The sequence below is a fragment of the Heptranchias perlo genome, chromosome 9 (genome assembly GCF_035084215.1).
Source record: "Heptranchias perlo isolate sHepPer1 chromosome 9, sHepPer1.hap1, whole genome shotgun sequence".
Taxonomy (NCBI): Eukaryota; Metazoa; Chordata; class Chondrichthyes; order Hexanchiformes; family Hexanchidae; genus Heptranchias; species Heptranchias perlo.
The window spans coordinates 6,813,806-6,834,641 of NC_090333.1; the positions used below are offsets into that span (position 1 = coordinate 6,813,806).

The following is a 20,836-nucleotide window of genomic DNA, read 5'->3' on the forward strand; positions in this document are numbered from 1 at the left end:
TGGAGAGGGATGAAGCACTTTGAGACATTCTGAGGTCATGAAAGGCGCTAAAAAATGCAAGTTCATTCTTTTTCCTTTATTAGTTTCTCTGTTTGCTGTTGGCCAAGATTTGGAGGAAGGGGGAGAAGAGAACGTCCCTGTAAATGTTGCATTTCAGAGTATGAAGATTGTTTCAACATTTCACGATTGCCACATCCACCAACACAGAGAGAGAGAGAGAGACTCAGGAGGTGTCATCATCAGTCACATCCGGGTGGATTTCAATAAATGATCTTGCTGCATCTGGTGGATCTTCATATCGGGCAGAGCTCAGGCGGAGAGGATGCGCTGGAGTTTGGAATTGGTGCAGGCCCTGGTCGTGCTCGTGCTGTGGGTCTGCTCCGGCTCCGGGACCGGCTGTCCATGTTCGGATCGGGCTCTGTGCGAACCCGTGACCGTGGAGCATGAGTTCGAGGTGGGTGTTCGGGGCTTGGGGGTGGGTGTTCGGGGCTTGGGGGTGGGTGTTTGGGGGCCGGGGGTGGGTGTTCGTGGGCTGGGGGTGGGTGTTTGGGGGCCGGGGGTGGGTGTTCGTGGGTCGTGGGTGGGTGTTCTGAACAGTCTGAGGGGTGTGGGTCGGGGTGAGGGACAGGTGGAGCTATTGGGATGGGGGTAGTGGGGCGGGGGGAATGTCCGATTATTGTTGAAATGCAAAGTGTCTCATATTATAATCCGTATGTTAAAGTGTTAATGTTGGTATAGTTACAGTTTGTATAAAATAGGACGAACAGTAGTATTGAGCAGTGCAAAGATATTTTAACAAGTGCAGCTTCCATAAAATGTGTTTTTTAAATATATTTCTCCAATGTGCAGAGTCTTAAATGATGTGTGATCTAACTCCTGCAGTGTGTCTGTCTAATACCATGGTTAAGGTCACCGGTTTGTGGTTTCCACAGAATATTGAAAATCCTGGAATCTCATGTCATAAAAATGACATTTGACTTTTTCACTCATTGTAAAACTGGGACCTTGGCCACGATTAAACTGAATACAACGTAACAGATCTTTAAAAAATACATTGGTTGCAAAATGACTCTGTAACTGCTGACTGTATTGATGAGGTCAGTATTTACTTCAGAGCAATGTTACTAAGTGGGCAGTGTGGCAGCAACAAGAGCACCACCAATATAACCTGCAGGCTCGATGTGTTCATTCTGCTTTTATCCCACTTCTCCCACCTTCCCACCAACAAAACATTCTTCTGACAGATGGGTGGGATAAAAGTTTCCTCTGTCTGTTGGTTCCAAGAATGAATAAACTTGAATTTATGTCGCACCTCATGTCCTCAGGATGTCCCAAAGAACTTCACATGAAATGAATTACTTTTTGAAGTGTTGTCGGCAAACTCAGCGGCAATTTTTAAAAATTTGTTCATGGGATGTGGGCGTCGCTGGCAATGCCAGCATTTATTGCCCATCCCGAATTGCCCTTGAGAAGGTGGTGGTGAGCCGCCTTCTTGAACCGCTGCAGTCCGTGTGGTGAAGGTTCTCCCACAGTGCTGTTAGGTAGGGAGTTCATGATTTTGATCCAGCGACGATGAAGGAATGGCGATATAATTCCAAGTTGGGATGGTGTGTGACTTGGAGGGGAACGTGCATGTGGTGTTGTTCCCATGTGACTGCTGCCCTTGTCCTTCTAGGTGGTAGAGGTGGCGGGTTTGGGAGGTGCTGTCGAAGAAGCCTTGGACAGTTGCGACAATGCATCCCGTGGATGGTACACACTGCAGCCACTGTGCGCCGGTGGTGAAGGGAGTGAATGTTTAGGGTGGTGGATGGGGTACCAATCAAGCGGGCTGCATTGTCCTGGATGGTGTGGAGTTCTTGAGTGTTGTTGGAGCTGCACTCATCCAGGCAAGTGGAGAGTATTCCATCACACTCCTGACTCGTGCCTTGTAGATGGTGGAAAGGTTTTGGGAGTCAGGAGGTGAGTCAATCACCACAGAATATCCAACCTCTGACTTGCTCTTGTAGCCACCGAATTTATATGGCTGGTCCAGTTCAGTTTCTGGTCAATGGTGACCCCCAGGATGTTGATGATAATGCCGTTGAATGTCAAGGGGAGGTGGTTAGACTCTCTCTTGTTGGAGGTGGTCATTGCCTGGCACTTGTCTGGCGTGAATGTTACTTGCCACTATTCAGCCCAAACCTGGATGTTGTCCAGGTCTTGCTGCATTGGGGCTCGGACTGCTTCATTATCTGAGGGGTTGAGAATGGAACTGAACACTGTGCAATATTCAGTGAACATCCCCATTTCTGACCTTATGATGGAGGGAAGATCATTGATGAAGCAGCTGAAGATGGTTGGGCCTTGGTCACTGCCCTGAGGAACTCCTGCAGCAATGTCTTGGGGCTGAGATGATTGTCCTCCAACAAGCACTACCATCTTCCTTTGTGCTAGGTATGACTCTAGCCACTGGAGAGATTTCCCCCTGATTCCCATTGACTTCAATTTTACTCGGGCTCCTTGGTGCCACACTCGGTCAAATACTGCCTTGATTTCAAGGGCTGTCACTCTCACCTCACCTCTGGAATTCAGCTCTTTTGTCCATGTTTGAACCAAGGCTGTAATGAGGTCTGGAGGCGGGAACCAAACTGAGCATCGGTGAGCAGGTTAATGGTGAGTAAGTGTCGTTTGATAGCATTGTCGATGACACCTTCCATCACTTTGCTAATGATTGAGAGTAGACTGATGGGGCAGTAATTGGCCGGATTGGATTTGTCCTGCTTTTTGTGGACAGGACATACCTGGACAATTTTCCACATTGTTGGATAGATGCCAGTGTTGTCGTTGCACTGGAACAGTTTGGCTGGAGGCGTCGCGAGTCCTGGAGCACGAGTCTTCAGCACTACAGTCGGGATGTTGCCGGGGCCCATAACCTTTGATGTATGCAATGCACTCAGCTGTTTCTTGATATCACGTGGAGTGAATCGAATTGGCTGAAGACTGTCTTCTGTGATGGTGGGGATGTCAGGAGGAGGTTGAGATGGATCATCTACTTGGCACTTTTTGCTGAAGATGGTTGCAAATTCTTCAGCCTTGTCTTTTGCACTCACGTGTTGGACTCCGCCATCATTGAAGATGGGCATGTTTACAGAGCCTCCTCCTCCCGTTAGTTGTTTAATTGTCCACCAAATTTCACGACTGGGTGTGGCAAGACTGCAGAGCTTTGATCTGAACCGTTGGTTGTTGTGGAATCTCTTATCTATGTGTATAGCATGTTGCTTCCGCTGTTTAGCATGCATGTAGTCCTGTGTTGCAGCTGCACCCAGTTGGCACCTCATTTTTAGGTACGCCTGGTGCTGCTCCTGACATGCTCTTCTGCACTCCTCAATGAATCAGGGTTGATCCCCTGGCTTTTTGGTAATGGTGGAGAGTGGAATATGCCGGGCTATGAGGTTACAGATTGTGCTGGAATACAATTCTGCTGATATGTGCAGAGCAAGGTCCCACAAACAGCAAGTTGCATGAATGAACAGTTAATGTGTTTCTGCTGATGTTGGTTGAGAGATAATTGTTGGCCAGGACACCAAGAGAACTCCCTGCTCTTCAATATTGCCAGCGGTCTATTAGATCCACTTAAACATCTCATCCAAAAGACACCCCCTCCAACAATGCAGCACTCTCTCATGACTGCACAAAAGTGTCAGCTCAGATGATGCATGTTTGATAGTCTCAGTCCAACTCAAAGGGCCCAAATCACAAAACTGTGATGAACTAAACTGCAGCACTAAACAGGCAGTCTCATTTGAGAACACAGGATGGTTGGTGTGAGAAACGGAAAAATGTCACACTGGTGCAGTATGGGCTGTTTCTCTTTCTCGGGAATTATATTCTGATCTAGTCTTGCTGGTCTCATGGGAGAAATGCTTGATTTGACACCAGGTACCTTGAATGCAAAATTTTTTAAACTGTAACTCTAAAGTCCCTTGTGAAAAGAGTTTATTTAGTTTAAGTTGTCCTTTTGAAGTGTATTGAGCACCAACACTTGGAATGGAGTATTGGGATGTGAGCTCCTTTTCCTCATGTTGTTCAGTTCCTCTCACCTGCACTATTGTGGAAATGGAAGTTCTGAGAGGTTGTTCCTCTTTAGCATATTCTTTTTTTCTGGTGGCTGCGTTTCGATTGACATTGGTGGTAACCTGAGAATCAGTTCACCAGCCGTTCCTTACCCCGTAACCTGGGGAAATGATAATGGGCCAAATTTTGCTCTAACAGGGCATCTAACGGTGCTTGCCGTTACTTGGACCTGCCCTTGCACGTTTTTGAGTGGCAAGTTGCTGAAAGTGCGAACTGATAACGGGGCAGTGAGTGAAACAGGGCATTTGGGAGCTGAGTGAACAGGGCAAGAAACAGGGTATCTCCTTAACCAATGAGAATGAAGGATTATGAAATTAACAGCGCAAGGATTGAGAAGGAAGTGTAAATTAGAGTGGGCGAATTCAATGTCAAATCAGGTACAGAAAGAGAAATAAAGAGAGGAAAAGAAAGATTGGATTAAAAGAGAGAGAAAAAAGTGAGTGAAAGGGGAAGTAAAAAAAAGTTTGAATTTTAAAATTGACATTTTTAAAATCTCCAACAGCAATTAAATCCTGAAGGAATGAGACTCCACTCTTGTAATAGTTAATTATCAGTGCCAGAGATCTTGATTGCCGATAATGAACACATTCACCGTCATTAAAAAGTTACTTGGACTGGAATGGAAAAGACGTAACTTTCCATGGCGAGTTTAGTTTGAATCTCCTGCGCAAATACATGAACTTCACGTCGTTCAATGAATTTTAAGGGTGAGCAAGATAGCGAGATGCTGTTTTCGTGAAGCTAACAGTGGAGCAGCCCAACTCGGTCAGCAACTTGTGGATGTTTGAGTTTCACTGCGTATCTGCCCCTCGCCTGAAGTTGCTGTACCATTTACACATAAATAAAACGAGCCCCATTCGCCTCACCGTTATTTTGTCAACAAAATCTGGGCCATTGATTGTGAAAATATATATTTTTAAATGGCAGTTTTCTGCCCTTCATTACTGCAATTGACTGCTTTATTTTGTACCAGGTCTTTGTCTTTGATGTTGGAGGAAAGGATTGGAAGTATTATGACTGGTCTAAGGTCACGACTATTGCAGCCTTTGGACCTTACGATCCTGAGCTTTTGTGTTATGCTCATGCGAATCAAGTTCGAGTTGTCCTGAGAGGTAAGTAATTTTATCACAGAAAAAACAAATGTCCTTCTGTCTTCCAATGTAAGCTGTATTATTGAAAACCACATAAAAGGACATTCAGTGCACAGCCTTGAATTGCTATTTTTGACATTACAGTGCTGAAATTCCCCTCCAGCTCCGGTACAGCTCTCGCAAATTATTCTACATTCCATCTATAGCATATGAAAAATCTTATATCCACACACACCTCCTGTCAACAAAACCTTACTTTCTGTTCTCAAGTTTTTCACACTTTTGTGGCAACTTTTTCCATTTATAAATTCCTCTGTCCACATTTATAATGGGAACTGTCTCCGTAAACTTGATGCACTGTAATTACATCCTCCCCACCAGTGGTGGCACTGTAGCACCTCTGTTTTGCATCTTTCAGCTCAAATTGCCATTTAAATAAAAATTATAATTGATCAAAGTATTATATTAAATATCAGGACAAAATTCATGATTTCACAATGGGGACTGAGTTACATCTGAATTATCCCCCACACTCCAATCCTGCTTCGTCTGAATACTACACAAGTCAGGACTCTCTTTGTCCATTGCCATGGGAGATTGACTGGTGATGTATTTTTATTCTACTTTTCACCTCCCAAACTTGCTGGATTCGTGAGCACTGAGTGGGAGTCTTCTGATCTAGGAGTAGCGGAGGGGGAGAATTCTGAGGAGGGAGATTGTGGGATCCAGCAAGGACTCAGGAGATGGTCAGGGATTGCTGGGATCTGGCAGTATTGGGGAGATCGGGGAGTGGAGGGTCTAACATGTCTTGTTGGGGAGGAGGGTGGTCTAATGGAATGCGACCAAACTGCTATTGACATCTTTGGAAGCATCAGTCCCTCACCCCTCACATGTTCCTGCAAGTTAGGTGCCCGAACCACCGCTTCCCTCATCGTCGCCCTATTCCGATCTTCTGTACTTGCCTGGAGCATTTCAGCAGAAATGCTTGGTTAAGGAAGCCGTAAAAAGCACAAACAAATCATTGGGATTCATTTCTGGAGGAAAATAATTCACAGCAGAGAAGTTATGTTAATCATGTATAGGTCCTTGGTTAGAAAACACTGAGAGTACTGTGCACAGTTCTGGTCTCCATACTACAAAAAGATACAGAAGTACTGGAGAAAGTGCAAAAAGGATTTACAAGGATGATATCAGAACTGAGAGAGTATAACTATCAGGAAAGACTGAACAGGCTGGGGCTCTTTTCTCTAGAAAAGGGAAGACTGAGTGGTGATCTGATAGAGGTCTTTAAAATTATGAATTGGCAAGATGTAACGAGTGCCACAGGAATCAGTGTCCTAGTACATGAATCACAAAAAGTTAGTATGCAGGTACAGCAAGTGATTAGGAAGGCAAATGGAATATTGTCATTTATTGCAAGGGGAATGGAATATAAAAGTAGAGATGTTTTGCTACAGTTGTACAGGGCATTGGTGAGACCACATCTCGAATACTGTGTGCAGTTTTGGTCTTCTTATTTAAGAAAGGAAATAATTGCTTGGAGGTAGTTCAGAGAAGGTTCACTCGACTGATTCCTCAGATGAGGGGGTTATCTTTTGAGGAAAGGTTGGATAAGTTGGGCCTGCATACACTGGAATTTAGAAGAACGAGAGGTTATCTTATTGAAACATATGAGATCCTGAGGGGACTAGAAGGGTAGATGATGAGAGGAGGTTTCCCTTTGTGGGAGATACTAGAACTAGGGGCCACCAGTTTAAAAATAATGGGTCTCCCATTTAAGACGGAGGTGTGGAGGAATTTTTTCTCTCAGAGGGTCGTGAGTCTGTCGAACTCCCTTGCCAGGGAGCGGTGGAGGCAGGGTCATTGAATATTTCTAAGGCTGAGTTAGATAGACTCCTGATTAACAAGGGAGTCAAAGGTTATAGTCGGTAGACAGGTAAGTGGGGTTGAGGTCACAATCAGATCAATCATGATCTTACCAAATAGCAGAGCAGGCTCGAGGAGCCGAATGGCCTACCCCAGCTCTCGTATGTTCATATGTTCATAATTTTCCATTTGTGGGCAAGTCGAAAACTAGAGGTCATCCAAAACTATAAGATAGTCACAAATAAATCCAATAGGGAATTCAGGAAAAACTTCTTTCGTCAGTGAGTGGTAAGAATGTGGAACTTGCAACCACATGGAGTGGCTGATGCAAATGACATAGATGCATTTAAGGGGAAGCTGCAGAAGTATATGAGGGAGAAGGATATGTCCAGGCTTTGGAGACAGGCTGAGGCCTTCAAATAAAAACTGTTCACACCATCACTTGATGGCCGTCGTGTGGAACTATATAACCACAGGCCACATTATAGGCAAAATCCAATTACAAAGGTGACAGGACAGGCGTCACCAGATGTGAACACAATTAAAATAGAAAAACAAAAGATACTGTTGACAAAGAATTTTTGAACAGAAAGATGACAGGACATACTGTTTTTAATAACCTATAAATAGATAGGTGGAACTTTTATTCCCTGGCACAGCAGCAGTCTGCCACTGATGCCAGGATTTAGAATGAAGAATGCAGTTTAATGAAAGCCCGACCCAATTGTGTCCAGAGCCCAGCACACACGCTCCATTCTTCCGACTCTGGGCCGCTGAGATTTCTCCTCTTCCTCCATCAATGGCTTAACCTTCAGCTGTTACCCTCTTGAACTCCAGATTCTTCTTCTTCAACCTCTTTGTCTTGCTATTTCTCTTCCTATCTTCGAAAGCCTCATCAAAACCGACCTGTTTGACTGCGCCTTTGGTCTCTTCCCTCACGTGTCAGCATGGCTCAGCTTTAGCACTGTGTCTCTCCTCCTGAGTCAGAAGGTTTTGGGTTTACTCCAGGACTTGACACATAAGTGCAGTACTGAGGGAATGCTGCATTGCCAGAGGTGCTGTTGTAAACAATTTTACAACACCAAGTGAAAATTGGAACCAAGTCCAACGATTTTATTTGAAAATCACAAGCTTTCGGAGGCTTCCTCCTTCCTCAGGTGAATGTTTCAGAGCTGCTGTGATTCAGATGAGACCTTAAACAAGGGCTCCACCTGCCTATTCTGTTGGATGTAAAAGATCCCATTGGCACAATTCAAAGAACAGGGAGTTCTCCTGGTGTCCTGGACAACATTCATCCCTCAACCTACATCACCAAATCAGATGAACTGGCCATTTATCTAATTTCCTATTTGTGGGGCCTCTCTGGGTACAAATTAGCGACCACATCTGCTTACAAAGCAACAGTGATTATGCTTCAAAAATAATTAATTGGCGATGAAGCATTTAAGGACATCCTGAGGATGTGTCAGGCACTATGTAAATACAAATTCGAGCTAAATCTTCCTCTACTACTTCCTACCTGATGTTGGCAATTCTGTCCTGCATAGTGTCTTGGGACACAATGTTGTGCGAATGATGCTCTATAATTGGAAGTTGTTTCTTCACCCTTCACCAGGAGTTTTTTCACTATGGAACACTGTATACAAACAACGCCGAGAAAAGTGGGTCGATAAGCAATTGCAGTTGGCAAAAAGGCAATTTATGGATGGAATCAATTTGGATGTGAACATTGCTGATAAAAAACCATCTATAGGTTATTTCAAGATCCCTCAACTGGTTTCCGAAACCATGGATGTGTTCCACCGTGAAATACCTGGGTCTCAGGTAAAGAAGCCATTTTTTTAATTAAATGGGGATAAGCAATTTACTTTCTACTTAATCATAAAGGAAGATTGATATTTTTCTGGATAAGTGAATTGAAATCATGATTTTTCGCTGCTGTTTATCAGTGCATCATCTTGTTACAAAGCTGCTTTGACAATTGCTGAGGTTAGAAATTTTAGATTGAATCAGTTTAAGCTGGATATACAGCAAACTTGATGCTGCATCACTTGTAGCCCAGAATGATACAAGTGACTTGAGTTCCAGCTTCCATGGATGGCATAGTTCGAACTGTAATTTTCACATAGGTTCTCAGAAGGTTCCAGCACAGTAGGAGGCCGTTCGGCCCAGCGTGCCTGTGTTGGCTCTTTGAAAGAGCTATCCAATTAATCCCACTCCCCTGTTCATAAGAACATAAGAACATAGCCCTGGAATTTTTTCCCCTTCAAGTATTTATCCAATTCCCTTTTGAAAGTTACTGTTGAATCTGCTTCCACCACCCTTTCTGGTTTTATATTCCAGATCATAACAACTCTCTGTGTAAAAAAAATTCTCCTCATCTCCCCTCTCATTCTTTTGCCAATCTCCTGAAAGCTGTGTCCTCTGGCTATCAACCCTCCTGCCACTGGGAACATTTTCTCCTTATTTACTCCGTCAAAACACTTCTTCAAAGGAAGAAATGTTTGTCTTAATGTCAAGCCCGATAACATCCTTCAGAAATGTCCCACAGTTTATATCTAATGAGTTACTTTGAAATAAAGGGACCATTAAGTAGGCAAAAAAGGAAATAACTCGCTGCATTTTTATTGGGTAAAGTTTGAAGCAGACTTTTACTGCTGAGAAGTTTGCACATAACGGACTTTGCTAACTCAGATTACAGTGATTTAATTCTTGACCTTCGGCTCCCGAATGCCTTCTTGTTCAGGCAGTGACTACATGAGCCATGCAAATCCTGGTTCGTGCTGAGTTATCTGATTTCAGCTGGGATGTTGGAGGGCACAATTTACCCCGAGTGCCACTGGGTCGGGGAAGGTCAAATGAACCATCTGATCATTATCTGGAAACCTCCCACTGGAAGTGTGACCGTGCAGATGGCCACCAATTGGGTTAGTCCCCCCACCCATGTTAAAATTGCCTGCCAGCACTCAATGTCTGGCCTCGCGTAAAAGAACTTTGGCCAATTTGACTCGGTATTGGAGTGTGGCTGGCCCTTTTGGGACTACAATTTGGTTACAACTTAATGCCTTTTGGAGAGGAGGAGAGAAAACTGACAGAAAATTGGAGGAAGAAGGTGAGTGAGCAGTGGGGAATTGAACCTGATTAATATTTGATAACCGAGGATCCTATTAATTCTAACTCACAATTTGCCCCAACTTTATCCTGTTCCTTTTTATACAGTCATGAACACTGTCGAACTCCTAACCTGTTAAATTCACAGCTCCCATGGAGCATGTGCGAGTGCATATAAAAACCATATAACTACTAGTGATATCCAACATAAGGTATGAGATGAAACTAACTTCTTCTTGTTACTCTTTGGCCCTTAGGTCACATTTAACGTGCCTTGGTCTCCAGACTGCATTGATGGCCGATGCTATGACTTTTTGAGAATTGCAAATTCCTGTGACTTTTTATTTGTGATGTCCTATGATATGCAGAGTCAAATGTGGGACAATTGCTTTGCAAAGGCAAATGCTCCCTATTACCAGACTTTATCAGGTATGTACAATAAGACCATCTGGTTCAGGGTCTACCTGCCCGATATCAATGTGAATCTAAGACCCTCATTATTTTTTTTCCCCATTTAGGTTACTCTGCTTATATCAATCTGGGAATTGATTCCAGAAAGCTCGTGTTGGGAGTTCCATGGTATGGTTATGACTATCCTTGCACACAGTTTTTTGAGGTAAGGTTTTGTCATTATCTGGCTTTCAGTAATCCGAATTATTTAGAATAGACTATTGTAAACCATTACAAAAGAGCCAGAGGTGATCTGGGGAAACATTTTTTTTACGCAGCGAGTTGTTATGATCTGGAATGCACTGCCTGAAAGGGTGGTGGAAGCAGATTTAATATTCACTTTCAAAAGGGAATTGGATAAATACTTGAGGGGAAAAATTTACAGGGCGATGGGGAAAGAGCAGAGGAATGGGACTAATTGGATAGTTCTTGTGACGAGCCAGCACAGGCATGATGGGCCGAATGACCTCCTCCCTTGCTGTACTTACTATGATACTATGATGTTATGATTGTCTTGTTGCTATGCAAAATATCCCATTGATTCACTGTTCTGGAGAAATTATTTGTTTGCAGTGCTTGCTCTCTGGGCTTACCTTATCTGTGCTATTTAACATTTTATTCCACTGAGGCCTCCCCTTAACTGCATTCTTCTCGGCTGTAAATCTTAAGCTTCTCTAATCTTTTCTCAAAGCTCATCCTTTTAACACAAGGGATCATAAGAACATAGGAACAGGAGGAGGCCATTCAGCCTCTCAAGCTGTTCCGCCATTCAATTAGATCATGTCTGATCTGTATCTTCATTCCATCTACACACCTTGGTTCCATAACCCTTAATACCCTTCCCTAACAAAAATCTATCAATTTCAGTTTTGAAGTTTTCAATTGACCGAGCCTCAACAGCTTTTTGGGGGAGAGAATTCCAGATTTCCACGGCCCTTTTCGTGAAGAAGTGCTTCCTGACATCACCCCTGAACAGCCTTGCTCTAATTTTCAGGTTATGTCCCCTTGTTCTGGACTCTCCCACCAGAGGAAATACTTTCTCTCTATCTACCCTATCAACTGCTTTGATCATCTTAAACACATCAATTACATCACTCCGTAATTTTCTATATTCAGTCTTGTTGCTGTCTATTTGAAATTACAACCTTGTCCTTGTCTATAAATGTACTATTTAATTTTATATATTTCAGTGAGAGACCCTCCTGTCCAAATTTTAAAACTTATTTTTCTCTAATTGTTCCTCTTTACACTTAGAGATCAGTCATGTTGTTACTGCATTTTTGAAGTTCCCAAAGTAACTATATTTTCATCCTTTTGTATTTTCAGACTGGTAGGTGTGTATTGGAAAAGATTCCTTTCCGAGGTGCCCCTTGCAGTAATGCAGCTGGACGTCAGGTCCCATACAAAGAGATCGTACAGCATGTGCACAAATCAATTACTGGCAGATATTGGGATGATGAGCAGAAAGTCCCGTCTTATATCTACATGGTAAGACTGTCAATCAAAACACAATGGAGAGTTGTGCATTGTCCATTCTTTGCAGAATGCAAACCTTGCAGTATTTCATGATTCAATATTCCCTGTGTACAGGATTCAGCACAGTTCAGAATGTACAGTTTATACAGTAGAAAATGTGTGTAGTTGGAGAATAGCCAAGAAAATGGGAGTTGACAGACAAAGCACCAAACCCAGTTCCGTTTGTTAAGACATTGTGTATGACCAGTTGCAAAAAATGAGATGAGCTGTGGTCTTTTCAAATCGATCACTTTGCACAACCCATATTGACCCTCCTGTGAAAATTAGCGATTGTTTGGTTTGTGAAATGTGTGCCCCTGTCTCCCATTTGATGATCAATTTAGCACAAAAGATTGACGGTAGCGTGCCCTGTACATAAGAAAACTGCACAGTAGCAAATACCACACACTCTCGACCTACTGCGTTCTAATGTCCTTCAGGAAAGGAAACCTGCCGTCCTTACCCGGTCTGGCCTATATGTGACTCCAGACCCACAGCAATGTGGTTGATTCTTAATTGCCCTCTGAAATGGCCTCGCAAACCACTCAGTTGTAAAATCCAGATACGAAAAGTCATAATGAGAATAAAACCGGATGGACCACCCGGCATCGGACCACTAGGCACCGGACACGACAACGGCAAACCAAGCCCAGTCGACCCTGCAAAGTCCTCCTCACTCACATCTGGGGACTTGTGCCAAAATTGGGAGCGCTGTCCCACAGACTAGTCAAGCAACAGCCTGACACAGCCATACGCACATATCTTTCAACCAACTTCCCAGACTCTTCCATCACCATCCCTGGGTATGTCCTGTCTTCATCAATGACCTTCCCTCCATCATAAGGTCAGAAATGGGGATGTTCGCTGATGATTGCACAGTGTTCAGTTCCATTCGCAACCCCTCAAATAATGAAGCAGTCTGATCCCGCACGCAGCAAGACCTGGACAACATCCAGGCTTGGGCTCATAAGTGGCAAGTAACATTCGCGCCAGATAAGTGACAGGCAATGCCCATCTCCAACAAGAGAGGGTCCAACCACCTCCCCTTGACATTCAACGGCATTACCATCACCAAATCCCCCACCATCAACATCCTGGGGGTCACCATTGACCAGAAACTTAACTGGACCAGCCATATAAATACTGTGGCTACGAGAGCAGGTCAGAGGCTGGGTATTCTGTGGCGAGTGACTCACCTCCTGACTCTCCAAAGCCTTTCCACCATCTACAAGGCACAAGTCAGGAGTGTGATGGAATACTCTCCACTTGCTTGGATGAGTGCAGCTCCAACAACACTCAGGAAGCTCGACACCATCCAAGATAAAGCAGCCGCTTGATTGGTTCCACCACCCTAAACATTCACTCCCTTCACCACCGGCGCACAGTGGCTGCAGTGCGTACTATCCACAGGATGCACTGCAGCCACTCGCCAAGGCTTCTTTGACAGCACCTCCCAAACCCGCGACCTCTACCATCTAGAAGGACAGGAGCAGCAGGCACATGGAAACAACACCACCTGTATGTTCCCTTCCAAGTCACATACCATCCCGACTTGGAAATATATCGCTGTTCCTTCATCGTCGCTGGGTCAAAATCCTGGAACTCCCTTCCTAACAACACTGTGGGAGAACCGTCACCACACGGACTGCAGCAGTTCAAGAAGGCGGCTCACCACCACCTTCTCAAGGGCAATGAGGGATGGGCAATAAATGCCGGCCTCGCCAGCGACGCCCACATCCCATGAACGAATATAAAAAAATACCTAGTCACATGTCTAATTGACGTTGGCCAAGTTTGCTGAGATACTTGATGCACTGCAGTCAAAGGCTGTGATGCTTGAGCTTTCAGCAGTAACATTGAAATCATGTTTTCCACCTTTTGATTGCAATATTTTGTTACTTTGAGCAATTTGAAAAGATTATTTTGAAATGATAGAATGTTCCACATTGAGTTAAATCAGACCTTGGATAATTCGATTTATTTTTTTAAATCATTTTCTCTGGAGGCCCATGCTAACTCTGACTTGCAAGTCATCTATCTCTTTCTATTTCCCCCAAATCATTTTTTTCCCAATCAAACACCATAATCTTTTGACTTGTTGCATCCGAATTGACATCTGGGCTGTTCATGTGGATTTTTCTAAGTTGCTGTACTGAGGGAGTGCTGCACTGTCGGAGGTGCCGTCCTTCAGATGACACGTTAAACTGAGGTCCCGTCTGTGCTTTCAATGTGTGCCTTATGTTCATATGTTGCACAGCATCCAGATGAGTTAATTGGTTTGGGTGTTAAAAAAGATAGACTTGGAGCTGCTCCTGCTCCGTTCCCGTTACTTGTGTGGACGTGCAGCGGAAAACCGCGTTTGTGCACGGAAATGGAGTTTCTGCCGATGGTCAGGGGATGGAGTGGGAGAAGCCCTGAGGAAATTGCCGGCCGTAGCCGTAAGTCCCTAATTTTTGAGATTGTTTTGCTCATTTGTCATTGTGCATTTTCTCATCGTACATTTCAGTCCATTCTGTCTTCTGCTGATGAAGATTTTCAGCATAGTGTCTCGAACTGAGCATTGACCCAAACCCCTCGCTCCTATCTGTGTAACTCTTTATTTTTTTATGGCAGGTTAATAATACATTTCATGAGGTCTGGTATGACGATCCACAGAGCATTTCAATCAAGTCAGCGATCATGAAGAAATTGAGACTCCGTGGCATAGGCATGTGGAATGGAAATATGCTGAACTACAGTGATGATCATTTCATAGTAAAGCAAACTGAAGACATGTGGAATGCTCTTTGCCCTTTGTGAGGAAAACGGCGACGTTGAACCATCTCATCTTAACAGAATGTAATCATTTAATTTTGCAAGTATACTCAGCAAAAAGTGAGCTAGCTTCCAACATTAGAAATTAAAGATAACGCAGATCTAGGGAACAGATTTAACATTTTGTCGAGCTAACGAATTTCTATTCAATGAAAAGAAAATGTACGAGTACAATTTGTACTCCAAGATCTGGTCACTTCAGGCATCTCAAGTTGTTTACAAAATGCATCAAATCTGTATTGACTTTCATAATGCTTAATGATAGTGCAGGTTAAAACATCTCGCCGCTAATTATTTACAATTCAGAAAACAAGTCAGCTTTCCCGTTGGGTAATAATCCAATTCTGATATGCACACGCGTGTTGTCTGTTTTATGCACATCTTAATTCTTGACAATGATTTTGATGATTTTATTTTGATTGGTTATCATTTTGAACCTCGATAACTTTAATTTTCATCTTTCCTCCATTAAGGGGGGGTGAACGGACCAGATAATAGTATCCAATGTACTGCTAGTATTTTTATTTAATTGTAATATTACAAGACAATGTAACCATTTGAATTTTATTCCACCTGAGTGCTTTACAATTGTCTATTCTTGAAAGGCAATTTAAATTTTTACGGGAACACGTATTTCACAAAATAAAATGTGATGTTTCCAAAGTAAGTGTTTTAGTTGTGTTGCTCCAGGAAAGTGGGGTTTGTGTAAATATAAAACAGTTGTGGTACCGGTTAAAAAAATTCCCCTCAAGTCTAATCTTGGCACATATATTTAGTCGTCCTTAGTTAATCACTTGCCCTCCTCGTTGCCAACATGTGAAACTCAGTGTTGGGGGGAGGGAGGTCTGTGTCCCATTTTATCTTTATTTACTTTGTAATATTACCCAGCAAGAATTGTCCTGGTCTTTATTCCTGACACAGTTTTCTTCATTCACAATATTGTTTGACGAACTCTGTGCGTGAGATTATGGTCTAACCATCTCATAGATGAAAATGATAAGACAAAGAAGGCAATAAAATTGGTGCTGTCATTGAATAATACGTAAGTAAGACCATACTTGATCTTTAATATCTTTAACTGATTTCTCGAGGTAAAGTGATCGTTTCGTCGAACAGGAAGCAAAGTTGTCAGAATGGGGGACGGCGAATCAGTCCACTGATCTAATCTTTCCATGTTAGCAGACTGGAGCCCGCTGGCAATTGTACCAATGGGCACAGGAACCAGTTTAGAGCAGGCACTGAATTGACAATGCAGAGAGCTGTCAGGGAGATCACACTGCTCAATAGGACCCGTGAGCATCATTAAAGCTGAAAGAGCTGGAAACATGACTTCATCTTATCAAGTTAATCATGGGCTGGGTGAGAAAAGGAAACTTTCTTTTTTTCTTTTCCCTTTTTTTCTTGAGAATGATAAGGCAAGTTCTTTCCTTTCTTTCCTTTCCTCTTTTTTCTTTTTCGATCTTTTCTCTTTTACTTTTCTGTTCTCTTTTTTCTTTTCTTTCTTCTAGTTTCCGTTATCCTGTGCTCTCGAGCATTTCCAGCTGTTTCAATAGGATTTGTACGTTTGCTTTAAAACAAAAGCATTGAAGCAATTCCGACCCAAAATGGAATAAGACTCTTAGTTAATGGTGTAGAAAGACCTCTGAACCAGCAAGTTCCAAGTCCAAGTGATGAGTGGCCTTTCCACTCCTAAAGGGATATTGGTGACAGATTTACATTTCAGTAACCTCTTCACATTCCTGCAAACCCGTTAACTTGCCTATTCTGCATTACTTATCAGGTAACAAGCAATAAAGACTTCAGATCCTGAATTTCTTCTTTTACTTACTTTAGGATAAATGTTCGTATCATTTTAGAGTGGTGAATTGCACAAATAGAGTCATTTCTTTTCTACAAATGTATTTATTTGAGAAAATAGCGCAATATATATATGTGAGAATACTGAGAAAATCCGACTTCTGAGAAAGAGGAAAGGATATCACACCACGGTTTCCCGAATTTCCCTCTGTCGACGAGGGTTGGGCAGGTTGCTGAGGCCTAAGCAAGGTACATTCTTGGGGTCTGGGCAGAGGGAGAGTTGCCCACTACCGGGGCCCTGACCCTCCAAAAGAGGCTTCATCAGGTCTTCAGCTGCTGCCCAGGGATAACCACCACCCCTCTCCTGGTGACCTCTGTGGTCAGCAGTGCTAGGTGGGTTGCATTACCAGTGGCAGTGCGGCCAAGGATCTGCTGGAGGCCTTCCCTGATGTGATGGGAGGTGGAGAGGGTGGGAATATCCAGGTCGCTGGGAATGCTGCAGTCGGCATCATCGCAAGATATTCCTTGATTCATTATTGTGCAACTCACTGCAGGCATACTTTGAAAGTTGCTGCAACAAAATATAGTTCAGAATTTCTTAATATGTGACAGTGGAATACCCTAATATAGAATCATAGAAATTTACGGTACAGAAGGAGGCCATTCGGCCCATCATGTCTGTGCCGACCAATAAAGAGCCATCTCGCCTGATCCCACTTTCCAGTTCCTGGTCCATAGCCCTGTAGGTTGTGGCATTTCAAGTGCATATCCAAGTACCCTTTAAATGCAATGAGGGTTTCTGCCTCTACCACCCTTTCAGGCAGTGAGTTCCAGACCCTCACCACCCTCTGGATGAAAACATTTTTCTTCAACTCCCCTCTACCAATTACTTTAAATCTATGCCACCTGGTCATTGATCCCTCTGCTGAGGGAACGAGGTCCTTCCTATCCACTCTCGCTCGGCCCCTCATGATTTTATACACCTCATTTAAATCTTCCCTCAGCCTCCTCTGTTCCAAAGAAAACAACCCCAGCCTAACTAATTTTTCCTCTTAGCTAAAATTCTCCTGTCCTGGCAACATCCTCATAAATCTCCTCTGTACCCTCTCGAGTGCAATTACATCTTTCCTGTAATGTGATGAACAGAAATGTATGCAATACTCCAGCTGTGGCCTAACTAGTGTTTTATACAGTTCAAGCATAACCACCTTGCTCTTAAATTCTATGCCTCGGCCAATAAAGGAAAGTATCCCATTTGCCTTCTTTGCGAGAACCAGGCTGAATATAGAAAGTTCAGAGGGAAAGTGAGAAAGGAAATAAGAGGGGCAAAGAGAGAATATGAGAATAGATGGGCGGCCAACATAAATGGGAATGCAAAAGTCTTCTATAGGCATGTGAACAGTAAAGGGGTAGTAAGAGGAGGGGTGGGGCCATTAAGGACCATGAAGGAGAACCACTCATGGAGGTAGAGGGCATGGCTGAGGTACTAAATGAATACTTTGCATCTGCCTTTACCGAGGAAGAAGATGCTGCCAGGGTCTCAGTAATGGAAGACATAGTTGAGATACCAGATGGATTAAAAATTGATGAAGAAGAGGTACCAGAGAGGCGAGTGAAACTTAAAGTAAATAAGTCACCCGGTCTGGATGGGATGCACCCTACGTTGCTGAGGGAAGTAAGGGTGGAAATTGCGGAGGTACTGGCCATAATCTTCCAAACATCGTTAGATACGGTGGTGTTGCCAGAGGACTGGAGAATTGTAAATGTTCACCCTTGTTCAAAAAAGGGTGGAAGGATAAACCCAGCAACTATAGGCCAGTCAGTTTAACCTCGGTGGGGGGAAACTTTTAGAAACGATAATCTGGGACAGAATTAGCAGTCACTTGGACAAGTGTAGATTGATGAGGGGAAGCCAGCACAGATTTGTTAAAGGCAAATCGTGTTTAACTAACTTGATCGAGTTTTTTGATGAGGTAACAGAGAGGGTAGATGAGGGCAATTCAGTTGATGTGGTGTATATGGACTTTCAAAAGGCGTTTGATAAAGTGCCACATAATAGGCTCGTCATCAAAATTGAAGCCCATGGAATAAAAGGGGCAGTAGCAGCATGGATACAGAATTGGCGAAGTGACAGGAAACAGAGGATAGTGGTGAACGTTTATTTTTTCGGATGGGAGGGAGGTATACAGTGGCGTTCCCCAGGGGTTGGTATGAGGACCACTGCTTTTCTTGATTATATTAATGACTTGGATTTGGGTATAGAGGGCACAGTTAAAAAATTTGCAGATGATACAAAACTTGGAAATGTAGTGATCAGTGAGGAGGATAGTTATAGACATCAAGAGGATATAGACAGGCTGGTGGAATGGGCGGACACGTGGCAGATGAAATTTAATGCAGAAAAATGCAAGGTGATACATTTTGGTAAGAAGAACGAGGAGCGGCAATATAAACTTAAGGACACAATTGTAAAAGGGGTGCATGAACAGAGAGATCTGGGGGTGTATACACACAAATCTTTGAAGGTGGCAGGGCAGGTTGAGAAAGTGGTTAAAAACCATATGGAATCCTGGGCTTTATAAATAGAGGCATGGAGTACAAAAGCAAGGAAGTCATGATGAACCTTTATAAAACCCTGGTTCGGCCACAGCTGGAGTATTGTGTCCAGTTCTGGGCACCGCACTTTTGGAAAGATGTGAAAGCCTTCGAGGGGGAGCAGAAGAGATTTACTGGAATGATTCCAGGGATGAGGGACTTTAGTTACGTGGATAGACTGGAGAAGCTGGGGTTGTTCTTTTTGGAACAAAGAAGGTTGAGAGGAGATTTGATAGAGGTATTCAAAATCATGAAGGGTCTCGACAGAGTAGATAGGGTTGGCAGAAGGATCAAGAACCAGAGGACATATATTTAAGGTGATTGGAAAAGAACCAAAGGTGGCATGAGGAAAAGCTTTTTTACACAGCGAGTGGTTAGGATCGGGAATGCACTGCCCGAGGGGGTGGTGGAGGCAGATTCAATTATGGTCTTCGAAAGGGAATTGGAAAAGTACTTGAAAGGAAAATGTTTGCAGGGCTACGGGGATAAGGCGTGGGAGTGGGACGAACTGGATTGTTCTTATGTAGAGCCGGCACGGACTCAATGGGCTGAATGGCCTCTTCCATGCTATAACCTTTCTATGATGCTGTGATTCTCTGATTCTAACCACCTTATCTACCTGACCTACCTTCAGGGATCTGTAGACATGCACTCCAAGGCCCCTCTGTTCCTCTACACTTCTCAGTATCCTCCCATTTATTGTGTATTCCCTTGCCTTGTTTGCCCTCCACAAATGCATTACCTCACACTTCTCCGGATTGAATGCCATTTGACACTTCTTTGTCCACCTGACTGGTCCATTGATATCTTCCTGCAGTCTACAGCTTTCTTCCTCACCATCAACCACACGGCCAACGTTTGTGTCATCTGCAAACTTCTCAATCATACCCCCTACATTTCAGTCAAAATCATTGATATATACCAGAAAAAGCAATGGTCCTAGTGCTGAGTCCTACGGAACCCCACTGGAAAGAGCCTTCCAGTCACAAAAACACCCGTCGACCATTACTCTTTGCAACTCACCAAGGCTTCTTCGACAGCACCTCCCAAACCCGCGATCTCTACTACCGAGAAGGACAAGAGCAGCAGGCACATGGGAACAACACCACCTGCACGTTCTCTTCCAAGTCACACACCATCCCGACATGGAAATATATCGCCGTTCCATCATCGTCGCTGGGTCAAAATCCTGGAACTCCCTACCTAACACCACTGTGGGAGAAACTTCACCCCTCGGACTGCAGCGGTTAAAGAAGGTGGCTCACCACCACCTTCTCAAGGGCAATTAGGGATGGGCAATAAATGCTGGCTTTGCCAGCGATGCCCACATCCCATGAACGAATAAAAAAAAAGCCAATTCTGGATCCAACTTGCCACTGTCCCTTGGATCCCATGGGCTTTTACTTTTCTGACCAGTTTGCCATGTGAGATCTTGTCAATAGCCTTGATAAAATCCATGTGGACGATATCAAACATGCTACCCT

The 20,836-nt window shown here is 43.6% G+C and overlaps 1 protein-coding gene across 1 annotated transcript; it reads left to right on the top strand.

Moving 5' to 3' along the window:
- Nucleotides 1-322: 322 nt before the first annotated feature.
- LOC137325625 (di-N-acetylchitobiase-like) lies at nt 323-14,981 on the top strand. Its single transcript, XM_067990889.1, has 7 exons — nt 323-454; nt 5,087-5,225; nt 8,686-8,894; nt 10,439-10,610; nt 10,700-10,797; nt 11,958-12,119; nt 14,760-14,981. The coding sequence occupies exons 1-7, from the start codon at nt 323-325 to the stop codon at nt 14,943-14,945; spliced, it is 1,098 nt and encodes a 365-aa protein (XP_067846990.1). The 3' UTR covers nt 14,946-14,981.
- The last annotated feature ends 5,855 nt before the right edge of the window (nt 14,982-20,836 follow it).